At 33.0% G+C, this 15,040-nt stretch overlaps 1 protein-coding gene across 1 annotated transcript; it reads right to left on the bottom strand.

Moving 5' to 3' along the window:
• Nucleotides 1–1,884: 1,884 nt before the first annotated feature.
• Nucleotides 1,885–3,878, bottom strand: LOC132284269 (WRKY DNA-binding transcription factor 70-like). Its single transcript, XM_059786353.1, has 3 exons — nt 3,462–3,878; nt 2,732–2,836; nt 1,885–2,577 (listed from the first exon to the last, which is right to left on the bottom strand). The coding sequence occupies exons 1-3, from the start codon at nt 3,800–3,802 to the stop codon at nt 2,079–2,081; spliced, it is 945 nt and encodes a 314-aa protein (XP_059642336.1). The 5' UTR covers nt 3,803–3,878; the 3' UTR covers nt 1,885–2,078.
• Between the last annotated feature and the right edge of the window lie 11,162 nt (nt 3,879–15,040).

Here is a 15,040-nt window from a genome sequence, read left to right as displayed (position 1 = left end):
TTGCTCTAATAAAAATTACAAAAAAATTTCACTATTGCTTCCACGCTATCTTTTGTCATATTGTTGTTAAAGGTTGTCCTCGTTACATAATTTTCTAAGTTTATCCCTATTAGATAATATCATTTTTTTTTTCCCCAAAAAAATGTTTGTTCCAATCTCGATAGGAGTATATTATGTGGGGGGAAGAAAATATTTTCAACTGTCGGCCAATATTTTCAATTTGGTTAGTATTGCTCTACCAAGAATCCAATCTTATTCATGATTCATGAATAAAGGATTTGGTACAAAAGTACACACAATTGTACAAATATAGCTGCATCCTTGTTTTTTTTGCGTATTTGTAACTTTTGTTGTGCATGTCAAATATTTGTAATAGTTTTCCACAAAAATGGTGACACATGGATTTGGATTATTACCTCTTGGGCCTGAATTGATTAATGAAAAGCAAAGGACCTTTTTTCTATGCGTGTCCTCTTTGACAGCTAGTGTGACAATTTCTTGGACCACACAACATGCAATGTTACTAGCTTTTCTTAGTTCTGAATTAATTTCGTCTTTTGCATTTATAGTACATCGCATTTCATTGTTGCAATTACATTCTTACCCACCAATTTGAGTATCTTTAATGACATGGTACATGGTATGATAATTTACTAGGATGCCTATGTTGGACATGTCAATTTTATGAACTCTCTAGCCAACATTGCTTGGTAAATTACTTAGAAAAATAAATATTTTGTTTTTTCTTTTGTTTTTTGTCTACACGTGGAAAAAGGTGCTCTCACATCGATATCAGTAGTTAAAAAAATAAAAATAAAAAAGTGAAATGGGTCCTCTAATTAACCTCCTTGACGGGTCTATGTAACGATCACGGCACTAACCTATGGTTTTATTTTGGCCCCCATCACCGACCCAAGTTTGTCTATAGCAACTAGCTTCTGTCCTAGGGTTTATTTGCCGGTGGGCGCTTAAATACGGGACATTTCGTGGTCCAAATTTAACAACGGCGTTGATGTCATTTTGTGCGTAGAAATTTATGATTTTAAATGATGAAGTTTCACGAGTAAAGATTAGTGAAATTTTACAATCATAATGATAATATTTTAAAATAAATGGAGATGAATTGTGCATGATATACTACCACGAAGAAATAAAAATAAAAAATAATTTTTTTTAATATATATATATATATATATTGTGACAGCCGAAGAATTTTGATTATTTGATGGAGAGTTTCTGAGTTTGTTATTGAAAAATTGGAGGTGTAATAAAGGGTCTTTATTTTGAAAGAATGTGTGAGTAAATAAGTTATAGTACTTGGTACTGAAATGCTGTCTAATTAATTACCAAATTTTTTTTTGCGTATAACCACTATTAATTCAATTCAGTAAATTGTGGGTCTCGAAAATCTGGTGTTGTAATACAAATTATTATTAACACAAAAAGAAGTTCGTAGTTTAGTAATGTTTTTTTGCTTTATAAATTTTTAAAGTAGAAGATGAAGAGTTTAAATAATCGTAAACACTATAATTGAGTGAGTACAATGAGAATAATAATAATAATAATAATAATAATAATAGTTAAATCAAAACATGAAAGAGGTTTGTTCTGGGCGAGATTAATTTGTGCATCAACTAATTTAATAATGTTACAAATAAGGTGTAACATGTTCTGCAATGGTCACCAGAAACAATATAAGGGTCTTGGTCCTTTCCATACACATAAAGTGACATAATATCTAATATATTTTCTAGGATGTCTAAAATAATCCAATCATAAAACAAAGTCATTGATCCAAAGGTTGGGATTATCTCATCATTTTCTATATCCACATTGTACCAACCATATAAGGTGGGGTCTTTCTCGTTGTTCAATCCCATACACTTTATATTCTAAAACAAAATCCAAGTGCATTGCAGTATTGCGGTTACATACACAGACAAATCAAGAAAAGTTTACATTTATTTTTGACACACTCATTTTCTACAGTTCTAGTACTAGTTTTTCTTCTCTATTAAGAAACAACAACATTCTTTTTTACATCAAAATTAGAAACAAACTAACAAAAAGTACACAAATCAAAAATCAACCAAAATATCATCAAAATTAACAGACTCTAGATTATTCATATCAATGTCCAAACTGTGATAGCTCGCGGTGCACGAGTAGACATCGCCAAGATCAGACGCTGATGACAACCCTGGCATGGGCCCGGACGATTCCAATGTCGTCAGATCTGAAGAGAGTAGGTAATGATCAGACGGTGGTGATTGGTTGTGGTTCAAACTTGACATCTCTTCCTTTATGCTAGTACGTTCCTGTTTTATCAATGGAAAGGAAGTGAAAATTGAATCATTTGGCTTGGTGTTATGGTTGTCGTTTGATCCAAAGCTAACCAGAATTGAGGTGTCCCTAATAGTAGAATCCAAGATGATCTGAGGAGGTTTTAGTAAATTCTTGCAAGTGTGATGGCCACTGTATGTCGTCCGATACATCTGCGGTTCATCTTCCGTCAATTGAACCTGTTTGGTTGCTTGGCACCCTTGATCAAATTTGTGTGTGCACCTGTAGTAATTCCTGCACACCAAAATTAAATTAAATTTAGTTTTTTTTTTTTTTTTTCCAAATAATTAACATACATGTATATAAAACAAATATATATAGATGATATATACTGTAATAGTGTTTGGTTATTAAGCTTTTTACTACTGAAAAAAAAAAAAAAATTTACCTTGGGTGTTTGGCGTTGAGGATTACTTTCTGTCCATACTTCCTCCATGCATAGCCATCATCAACGGAAGTTGGGGCAAGTATTGTCTTTGTCTGTGAAGTCCTTCTGCATGAGAGAAACACAACCATTCGTTAACAACCTAATTTATACCATAAATGAAAGCCCAGCAAACATCATACACACACACACACAAACACATAGACACACAGGGAAGTAGACAAGGGAGTTATACATAGAAATTTCAAAAGTGAGTTTTAGCACTCATCAGCAATCAATTGATTCGAATGAATATACATGAAAGTTAGAAAAGTGATTGTAGCACTATTCATCAATCATTTCATTTGAATTGGAGAAAAAAAAATCATTTCATTTGAATAAATTAATTATACATGTGGCAAAAATAGAAAAAAAGAAAAGAAAAGAAAAGAAAAAAGAAAAAAATCAATAATACATACAGAAAAAGGTAATTTGTCCTGTGATGGTGCAGGTCAAAAATGTAAATTTTAGGATTATTCCAGCGTTTAAATGTCATTCAAGTGTAAAGATCCAATCATTGTTTATGAATGATTGGAGCTACCAGGCAGATACTAGAGATATCATTCACATGAAATTACAAAATCATCCCCAATTGCAAGTAATTAAATTAATTGAAATAGCCCCAAAAAAAAAAAAAATTTATGTTATCATAAAAATATATACTATGATAAATCAAAAGAAATAACATGTTCACCTTCTCTTGTAACATCCTCTCCGATCTTTTGCCGCAGAAGTCTTGCTGCTCTCGCCGGAATCTTCCGACTTCCGGCCATCCCAACAAGGCGAGCCCACGTGGTTATTCGAGGGAATTTGGGAAACCTCATCGGACGCACTATAATTCAATATCGAAAGCGTCTCGGTGAGAGATCCCAGTATTTTTCGGACGAGCTCCTTGGCCGGCGGCAATGACCCATCATCACTAAAGGGTTTGCTGAGCATGAGACGAAGCTGGTTGGCGAATTCGCGGCCACGAGTAAGATTTTCGATCGCCATTTTCCGATCTGCCGGAAAGTTTTCAGGCCAAGAGGAGTCCATAGTGTTCACCCTTTTAGCTCTCTACGAGCCCAAGTGAGAAAATGTGGAGCTTTTTATGTAAGAAAAAAGAGGGCTTAGTAATGTAAAACTGGAACATGCTAGGAAAATTAGAGGAAGCTTGCTAGGAAAATTCCTCAACCCCCAAGAATTATAATCCACACGCACCACCTAGCGCGTGAAGCGTTTCTATGACTTTATTCAACCATTAGTGGAGCCAATTCACTAATTCAGGTTAGGTTCATGAACCTAGTACAATGAGGACCACAATGGATGTGAACGAGAGAGGCTTTGGTGTTTGTGAGGAATGAGCAAGTGACGATAGTGTATTCACGCGCTATACAAGCGAGTGCGCATTGTCTTTGACGTAGAATATGACGTTTGCGGTTGATGTCATTCACATGGCGTCACCATCATGCCCTACTGGCACCGATAATATAATATTACAATTGGAAATTAAAATATAAAAGTTTTCAAGCTGAATTTCTTCTTTCCTTATCCTAAGTGACAAACCTAGTTGAATAGTGATATGGCTGAAATGACCCTGTCGTGTCAGTGCTTTGACAAGGAATCACTGTAATTAGCCACGAATGGAGGGGTATTTTGATTTTCAAAATATGACAACGTTTTTGGTAGTTGTATCTGCAATGCCCTTTCTTGAAGAAAATTAAGAAAATATATAAAATGCAGATTGGTTTTATTTCTTGAGTAAAATGTTTAAATATATTCATTTTTGACTAAAAAAAATACATATTTGTCATTGAACTCTATTTATTAGAATTACGATAAAAAATGATCAACTTTTGTATCATTACTTTAAAAATATTACGATAAGAATGTAACTTGTTGTATGGGGTATTAATTAATATGGTGTTGTCAAGTTTATGCAATATATGTAATACTATTATACTATATAAGGACGAGATAATAGAAAAAACATTGGCAGTTTTTAAGTTTTACTCAATTTGGTAACAAATTATGATAAATGAAGGAAAAAAATTGTCTGTGGTCCATGGTGCTTCAATCCTTATTATATAGTACAACGTTCATGCAAAAAAGAAAACACTCCGTTAAAATAAATAAATAAATAAATAAAAGAAAAGATTTCATGTGATAGTAGCTAGGAACAGTTTCATGCTTTAAAGTCACCAAGGAGATGGTCAGTAGAATCAAATTAATGGAATTGAATACCTTTAGAACAGGTGACAAGTATATATGCATATATATGTATGTAATACGACACAATCACATTAATTACCAAGTTAGGAAGTAACCTAATTATTCAGAAGGAAAAAAAAAAACCGAATTCCTTAGAGACAATCTTACAAGTTAGGTTATATTATCAAATCTTATAATATGAAAAGGGAAAGGGGTCAAGTGTAGAAAACATCTTTATATTATGTTTATAGTGTATATTGCACTTTTAGTGCGTGAAAAATATTGTAAATGTATCAAATTTGTACAAATAAGTCCTACCGACATATTTAAAGTAGAATTAGACTAAAATGTCCTTACTTTGACATTTTATAAAAAATATTAAAAAAAACATTATTTGACAAAATAACTGAAAAGACTTTGTGCAACCAATCCCCAATGAGGTAATATGTTACTAATTTGGATGCAGACGTGACTTCAAAAATAAATATACGGACACTAATTAATAACTCCTTAAAATATGTTATTAATTTCTTATGTATGGCGTAGTAAAATATCAAGCCATAAATGGTTGAAAGATTATTTTTCATAACCTAAAATTTTTTGGGTATCTTTGCAGTACCTATAAATAAATATTACGCCTCATTCAATAGGAGGAAGTAATTATATAAAAAAAAAAATGATAAATATTTAATTCACGGGCTATTTTTTTATTTTTTTCTCCTGGAGTATCCAATAGTTTTTTTCCTCTAAAGGGTTGAATTTTTCTAATAAACGCTATTCAAGTATTGTGCTTGACCAAGTGGCTTCAAAATAACAGCCAAAACTGTTTCTAAGTGTCGTTGTATTTATTTAACAAAACACAATAGTTTAAAAACACATTTTTTTTTCCCTTTCTAAGAAACAATATTTTTTAAAATAAAACATTAATTATATTATAGTAAGTCTTAGTTTTTCAAATATATAGTATATGTATACACAAGTTAATGGTGAAACTCCCAAAATATCTCCTTTATGTTTTCAATTATATATATTGCAGGCATAAATATTAATTGTCAATTCCAAAATTTTGTTCCTCCCCCATTTTGTCTTTCCTTTGGAAAAACAGTTGCCACCCCTTGACTTGGAGCAGTTATTGAATACCCCGGGGTATGATACCCGGGATAGTGAGGGCCATTGGATTATGGATGTGGTAGGGCCCACCACCACATCCAAGGGTTGCTATGCCCCTGGGTATTCAATAATTTTCCCTTCACTAAGGACTAGTAGCATGCCAATACCTTTATCTGTATGTGAGATAAATATGAACAAAAAAAAGCAAAAAGAGAGAAAGGGATTGTGTTCACACCTGTGTTGTAAATTTCAAGAAGTCCCAATAGTAGAATATTAGAGTGTTCACACTTGACGTTAATTTTCTCTGGGAGTTAACGAAGAAATTTGGTATTGTATAATTAAACTAATAAAGAGTGCACATGTTATATAGATATACTCGTATTAAATACACACTACCATTCTCAAACTGCATCTTATAGTCTAATTCTTTTAAGACATGCTCATTGTGGCGTAACCCTGAGTTGAAAATTCAAAATTTTACAAAATTTTGGCCTTACTTAATTTGTAATTCTAATAACAGTTTTATATTCTTAAAAAATTGAAAATCAGTTATAAAAAAGTCCCATCATAAATTTGATTAGCATAAATTTTTTTTGAAAAAAGTTGTGACAAAATATTATTTTGTTAATTTGGAGAGCATGAGAAAGAAAATAAAATGATTTTACTTACCGAAAATACCGTTAAATGAATATTATTTATACTTAATTATTTATTTTGCCAAAAAAATAATAAAATGTGGAATAGAATAATATGATATCATAATACAATTTTTTGCATTCTCCTCTCTTCTTATGTTAGTTTTATTTTTTATTATTTATTTATAAATGATGTAATTGGATATTATATATCTAATTACAACTTTCTCGATTGTGAAAATTAAAAGTGATGGAGTGACTTTTAACTTTCTCAAAATAATATTTGATGTTAGGTATGAAACGAATTGTGTTAACTTTATCTGCTTATGTTAGTTTTTTTTTATTATTTTATTTATAAATGATGTAATTGGATATTTTATATCTAATTACAACTTTCTCGATTGAGAAAATTAAGAGTCATGGACTGACTTTTAACTTTCTCAAAATTATATTTGATGTTAGGTATGAAACGAATTGTGTTAACTTTCTCTTCTTATGTTAGTTTTATTTTTATTTTTTATTATTTATTTATAAATGATGTAATTAGATATTATATATCTAATTACAACTTTCTCAGTTGAGAAAATTTAAAGTCATGGACTGACTTTTAACTTTCTCAAAATAATATTTGATGTTAGGTATGAAACGAATTGTGTTAAGAGTACACGAGTTTCACCAAACACTCTTTCTATCAACAAAATGTTATGTATATATATTATAACTCTTAATCATTATCAATTATATATATATATATATATATCTTACTGATTTATGACTTTTCGAAAAAAGATTGAAAAATAATAATTCAATAATGAAAGGAAAAAATAAATTGATTTTTGGATGCAAACATCAAAATACAAACAATTAAATTAGTAATACATTATTGTATAAATACCCAATTTACAGAAGAAAGAAACTCTCTTTTTCAATAATGTTCGTATAATTAAATGAAGGTAAGAAAGACAACTAACATGGGTATAATAAAAAAATAATATATAAAGTGCACAACTTTTGTGAAAAAGTGAATTTCCGTGTATTTATGCACGTAAATTTTTGAAAAAGTTTTTCAGATGTGAGAATCCTACTTTCCCTCCAACCAAACTTTCAAAAAGTTTAAATATTTTCTTTTTTTTCTCTTTTCTGGTTACTTGACGCTAACCAAACGGACCTTGAATGTTTTCCATCTATTTTGAGAGGTAGAGAATAAAACATTAGGCCACAATGCGGCAAATGATTGATATATCATGTGGATGCCTAATTTGTTTGGTTTATCACCATTTGCACTCGACTTTCGTTGAAGTCCAAGGCTCAATTATTATTTTTTCACTAATATATTTATATCTTAGAGAGATGTTTATGAGAGATTAGGTAATAGAATTTTTATTTTTTATGTTTTATGTTTTTCCAACAGAAATGTTCATTGGGGACTTGTAGATATATTTATGGATCAATCAAGATTTATGCTACAGGCCCATTTCCAGAATTTAATATGAATTGTGTCAATTTTATGGATCCTTGGTTGTACTAATGGTGTTGTTGACTTACATCTAAAGTTTCATATGAGACGACAAGCATGTTCATGCTACGCGTGACATGGCCAAAATCAAACTAACAATAATTGAATTGCGAATTATGATGTGCAAGTGCAAATAGAGTTCCGAGAGATGAATCCTGGAGTACCCAAAATCAAACTCACAATAAGTGCACAGTGACAGAATCACCACAAGAACAACGTGTGTGTATGCATCCGATAGCCCACAATGCACACAAATGCGTAAAGCTTATATGTGGGTGTGTCGTGCACTGCAATTGTGCAACAACATAATCAAGATCAGGACATCTTCAGTGTAAATAACACCCAACATCTCAAGGGACCCCGATCCCCTCCTTCACTTTTATTTCTTTGTCAATCGTCGCATTTTAAATAACATGTTATATAAGTGTTGTAGAATTGATTGTCGAAATTTTTATGGTCCTTTTTAACCGCCAGAAGCCAAACAATAGATTTTCTGGACTGAATTTGAAGTGTTCATTTTTAACCCAGCATGAGAGTTTTTTTGATTGGACCGCCCAACGAGCAAGACTCACAGTTATACCGTAATGTAACCTATTTTTAACAAAATATCATCGTTTAGAATCAAAACGAAACTTTTTCTGTTCTATAGAAAGCTTGTCGAATATTTCAGATTGTTTATCATCTGCACAAACTTTCTTTAGAAAAACAGTTGCACCCCTTGGCTAAGACTAGTATGCCACGACCTTTATCTGTATATGAGATATTTTATAAACTCTTAAATTTTTTTATTTTATTTATTTTTTGTAAACATTAAACTAGGCTCCATTTGAATTTTAATGATTTGAAAAGAATAAATTTAAATTTAATTATTTGAGGAATAGTTTAAATTAAGATTTGTTAATTTTGATTTAATGAAAAAAAAAGGATTTGATATTTAATTTTTAACAATATGCATAAATTGAATTGAAAGTAGGTGCATAACAGTTTGGTAAGATCCGATTTGTGAGTATTATTTTCATCAGTGACGGTGTTGGTGTGTAACTTAAAAATGAAACAAAAAAACAGAAAGAGAGAGAAAGAGATGGGTGTTCACACCTGTGTTGTAGATTCCAAGAAGTCCCAATAGTTATTGGAGTGTTCACACTTGGCATTAATTTTCTCAGGGAGTCAACGAAGCAATTTGGTATTGTATAATTATACTAATAAAGAGTGCACATGTTGAATACACAATATTTGATACCGCTATTCAGTGCTTAACACAACACACACGATAAGCGAATTAGCATGTTGATAATACCAAAATTTTAAGCAATACAAACTTCGTTTAACGTTTATTGACGGTAGGTGATTTTATATTTTTATAATATTTTATTAATGACAATGTTACCTTCAAATATTATAATTTTAGTTTCTCCACCATTTGTTCTACCCGAAATTAAACATATTGATTCTACTTTTGAAATTAAATATATTGATGGACTTTCTATTTCCATTTTGCATTTCTTTCTATTTCCACTTTGCATTTCTATTCCCTTCCAATGGATTTTTACTTTTAGTTTAATTTCTAAAATATTTCATTATATTTACTTCTCAAATAATGTAAATATAAATAATATTCAACAAAATATAAATAAATAAATAAATATATATATATATATACACTGCATAGTTCACTCAAATTTATAATCAACAATCATACAATGAAACCCTCTTATGATGCAAATCTACTGTATAAATAAAAATCGAATGATTTATGCGTTATTATATATACTACGGTATGTTTATGTTTTAATATAGTATCTTTTATAATAATATTATGGGGTTAAGTGCAAAAAATCCCCCTCTACTATCGATATAGTGCGTATCAGTTCCTGTGTGGTAAAAAATCTCCCTATACTATCAATTTGGTGCGAATAGGTCCCTGATGGTGTAAAATGACGATAATACCCTCACTTCAATTGAATAAATTAATGATTATAAATACAGGCCATATAAAATGACCCTTTTGTCCAAATTTTGTATAAAATGGGGTTTATTTGACAGAAGGATAAAATAAACCTCAAATTGTATAAAATAGAGATAACCTAAACCTGAATATAATTAAATCTAAAACCAAACATGCTCTTTCATATTTTAAAATATAAATAAATTTGTCATATATATATATATATATATATATATGCACACCATATATCATTAGCCCCCCCCCCCCCCCCCCGCCCCCCCTCTCTGCAACTGCAAACTACAAGAATCAAAAGTTCAAAACCCATATATTTTAGTTTATCTATCTGTCTGCAAGAATCAAAAGTTCAAAACTCATATCGGCATATCATTTCAGATTGTTCAAAAAAATCAAAACCCATATCTTTTAGTTTCCATCGCCCGCTGTTCCAGTTTGGGTTCGCCGTTTTTTTTTTTTTTTTTTTTGGTCTAAATCAACTAATCAATTTGGGTTCTAGTTCGGGTTCATCGTCGGAACATCTTGGTCTGTCCTATTCTCTGACGATGATGTAGCAATGTGGTTTGTTAGAGGTATGTGATTTTAACTAGGGTTTTTGTAACACCCCCACATTTTCCACGCATAAGTTGATCAGGCTTATACACGAAAAACGAGGGATATCAAAAACAATTGGCAATATACAAGCATGGAATACAAAATGATGGAAATAAAAGAATTTAGACAGGAAAGAAACATTAAATAATACAACATCCATCCATCCTTTATTTAATACAGTACTTCATTACAACTTGGAAATCCTACGTCAGGGATCCCTAAATATAACCCTGAGAGTTCAACGTCAAAAGTAAATAAAAACTGAAACTGAAGTATTACATAAAACTTCTACCCTGCACTGGATCGTAAGAGTAGATGAGTTCGGATGATGGTCCCACACTGCTAACCTCAGCCTTGAAACGGATACTGACCGTATCCTGAAATAACAACAATGGTGGGTCAACCCCACGAGCAAGTCCTCTCTACTATGACCCAAATCAGAGAATCAAATAAATTAATCATTATGAATCGGATGAGTACTATATCTGTATACATCCTACGGGAACTATCCGATGTATAACATGACCTCAACCAGAATAGACGGTGATCACTTAGACTCACACTAGGTGGTCAAGTGTCGCCTTTCCCTACCCGGGAAATCAGCTATTATACATGGTGCACGGTACTGACAACACCGACTATAACGAACTACACAGTGATAACACCTCGCAAAGTACTGATGAATATACTGAGCATATAATTTAGGCAACACATGCCAACAATATTAAGAAATATACCGAGAATGTCAATTTAGGCAACACATGCCAATAATATTAATAAATATACCGAGTATGTCAATTAGGCAACACATGCCAATAATATTAAACCACATACCCCGACAGCCACACATCTGTCTATCGCAACGAATGCATAAGGTATAAATGAGTCTAAACTTATTAGCCAGCTCATATGGTTCTATATGGCAACACATCCATATAATATAAATGCGACATAATTAAACAGTCCATTTATTTCCTGAAATGCACACAGCATAATAATCATGGTTTATATATCAATTAACAGTATAAACATCCTATAAGATATCATGGATAATTTATCTGACTAAAACCATGGCCTTATTTAATTTAACAGTAATGTTTGATACCATTAAATACGATAATAACACTATTTATATTTAACAATGTCGTTAAATAAATCACATTAGTATCCGTACTGCGAACGAGCCAATAAATGCTTAGAAAAGATTAATCGGCCATAAGAATAAGTAACGGGTGTTAAAATAATAATTTCGTGGCCCGTTAAACCCGTAATTACCAACACAGTACCTAAAAATCCAAGTTTAAGGTTCTGGAATTTACAAAACCGGCCCTAGGGGTATTCTGGTAACTTCCAGCAGCTGTAGGGACCCCACACGCGCCCTCACGCGCCTCCCAGAGCCTCCCCACGCGCAGCCAAGCTTTCCCCACTCTCCCACGCGCCTCCACGCGCGTCTGGCAATTGCCACGCGCCCGCACGCGCTCCCACGCGCGTCTGGAGAGTCCCACGCGCGCGCACGCGCTGCCACGCGCGCACTAAGGGTGCCTTGCTGACGCGGCGTCCTCCGGTTGGTTGGCTGCATCAGTTTTCCTGCATGCGCGCCACACCGGATCAATCCACCTGCATCTCCTCCATCCAACGTTCCCTGATCCGGGTGTACCGCGGTATCATGGACCGCGATGCACCGGATCAATCAGACTCCATTAATGGCCAGGATGCGCGCGTACACCCTCCTATGGTGCGCCGCGTCGCACCGGATCACTCCGGTCGTCTCCCCCACTGCCGGCGACCGGAAAACTCGCCGGAAGGTCGCCGGAAATTGCAGAAAATGCCCGAAAAAATCTAGAAAATTCTAGAAAAATCCCTAAAGTCTTATTTAATTATTTTTAGCCATTATTAATTTCATAGGACATTAAATAAATATATACCATCCTATATAATTAAAATTCCATTAATTTAATAAAATAAAATTAATTATTTATTAACCTCCTAACCTTATCTCTATGCATAAAAATAAGCTAAACAATTAATTTATTAATTCAAAGGGGAAAAGTAGATAGTAACTTGCCTTTTTGGATTTAAAATAAATCCGCCGGTCTGCGCGTAGTCGGGTAAAATTGCCTACACCGGTCCAAGCTTCTTTCTCTTTCTCTTTTCCTTTCACTCTTATAAAATAGCTCTCTAGAATTTATACTTTGCTTCTAACTCCCTTTTATTTTCTTCTAAGGCAAGCTAGTTAATTTATATACAAAATATATAATATAAATATTACAAATATCTTATTTTTTCATCAACTAACCATCCTCCCAACCATAAGGCTTCAATTCCAACCATAACCATTGATGCAATCCTATCTTAATCTCTAATTTCATCATGACATTGGTATAATACTATTATTATTATTCTTATAACTATTATTATTATTATAACTAATATTATTATTAATAAACTTTTATTATTATTATTATTATATTATTATTATTATTATTATTATTAAACTAATATAATTATTATTATTGTTATTACAAAATAATATATTATATCATCATAATACTTTATAACACAAATATAATACTCTAATTAACTAATATTGCTTAATTAAACATAATCAACACATAAAAGTAATTAAAATAATACATGCACAATTAAATGAATAAATTTACTATTTTAACATACACAATTAATTTACATGCACAATTAAATGAAGTTAATAAAATAATGTAGTATGCACAAATAAATAAAATTAATTAACCTAACACAAAATTAATTTAAATACATTCTTTAAAATTACGGGGTATTACATTCTCCCCCCCTTATAAAGGAATTTCGTCCCCGAAATTCACTACATACCTGTATTAAAAAGTTCTGGATACTTGGCACGGATAATATCTTCCCGTTCCCAAGTAGACTCTGTAGCACTATGATGGCTCCACTGTACACGTACTAATGGAATAGTCTTCGTGCGCAGTATCTGATTCCTACGATCGAGAATACAGTAAGGTTGTTCCCAATAGGTTGCATCGGGTTGCAACTCAATCTCACCCACATCAATGTGTTGGTATCGATCTTCATCCCGTAGAAATTTTCGCAGCATAGATACATGAAAAACATTATGTACCCTATGAAGATTATCTGGTAGAGCCAGACGATAAGCTACTGCCCCAATCCGATCTGTAATCATAAAAGGACCCACAAACCGAGGCGATAACTTACCCTTTGACCCAAACCGCATTACTCCCTTCATAGGAGAAACCTTAAGCAAAACCTGATCACCAACCTTAAACTCCAAAGCACGAGTTCGACGGTCAACATAACTTTTCTGTCTGCTTTGAGCTGTACGCATCCGATCCCTAATGATAGCGATCTTTTCTGACGTGTCCTTAATAAATTCAGGACCCAGAAAGTTGTTCTCACCAACTCCAAGCCAACAGACAGGAGACCTACACGGTCTGCCGTACAAAGCCTCAAATGGTGCCATACCAATAGTTTTCTGATAACTATTGTTATAAGCAAACTCTGAAAGCGGCAAATATTCCTCCCAATTGCCCTTAAAATCAAGAACACATGCCCGCAACATGTCTTCTAAAATCTGATTAACTCACTCCGTCTGTCCATCTGTTTGAGGATGATAAGCAGTGCTAAGATATAGTTCTGTACCCAAAGCCTGCTGAAAGCTCCTCCAAAATCCTGATACAAACTTCGGATCTCTATCTGATACGATGGACAATGGTACACCATGAAGTTTCACCATTTCTGCAATATACAGCTTAGCATACTGTTCTGACGTAAAGTTTGACCGAACAGGCAGAAAGTGAGCGGACTTGGTCAATCTATCAACAATGACCCAAATAGAGTTGTGATTATGCTGTGAAGTAGGTAATCCCTCTATGAAGTCCATGGAAATACTCTCCCATTTCCACTCTGGTATGGGAAGTGGCTGTAACGATCCTGGCGGTCTCTGATGATCAATCTTAATCATCTGACAGGTGCTACATTTAGAGACAAAGATAGCTATATCTCTTTTCATGCCGGCCCACCAAAACTGGCGTTTCATGTCCTGATACATCTTATCTCCCCCTGGATGTACCGAGAACTGAGAAGTGTGTCTCTCTCATCACAACATTTCTCAAATTGTCAGCTAAAGGCACAATTAAACGTCCCTTGTACCTCAATCCTCCATCAGTCCCCATAGAATAAAAAGGAACATCTCCGGAGGCTAACTCCGAAACCCGATCAATACACTGTTGATCTGAGAGTTGCGCTTGAATGAC

Source organism: Cornus florida, unplaced genomic scaffold (genome assembly GCF_030987335.1).
Source record: "Cornus florida cultivar Cherokee Brave unplaced genomic scaffold, ASM3098733v1 CherokeeBrave_3.0.0_Hap2_Chr11, whole genome shotgun sequence".
In the NCBI taxonomy this organism is placed as follows: domain Eukaryota; kingdom Viridiplantae; phylum Streptophyta; class Magnoliopsida; order Cornales; family Cornaceae; genus Cornus; species Cornus florida.
The sequence above is the reverse complement of the archived record's forward strand: the minus strand, read 5'-3'. Positions and strand labels throughout refer to the sequence as shown.

Bases quoted from the DNA above. Each gene is read 5' to 3' on its own strand.
- LOC132284269 (XM_059786353.1), bottom strand. From the start codon at position 3,802: ATGGACTCCTCTTGGCCTGAAAACTTTCCGGCAGATCGGAAAATGGCG. The intron at 2,837-3,461 runs GTGAACATGTTA...TCTCTCATGCAG, and splicing joins AGAGGATGTTACAAGAGAAG to AAGGACTTCACAGACAAAGA. The intron at 2,578-2,731 runs GTAAATTTTTTT...TTTGGTGTGCAG, and splicing joins CTCAACGCCAAACACCCAAG to GAATTACTACAGGTGCACAC.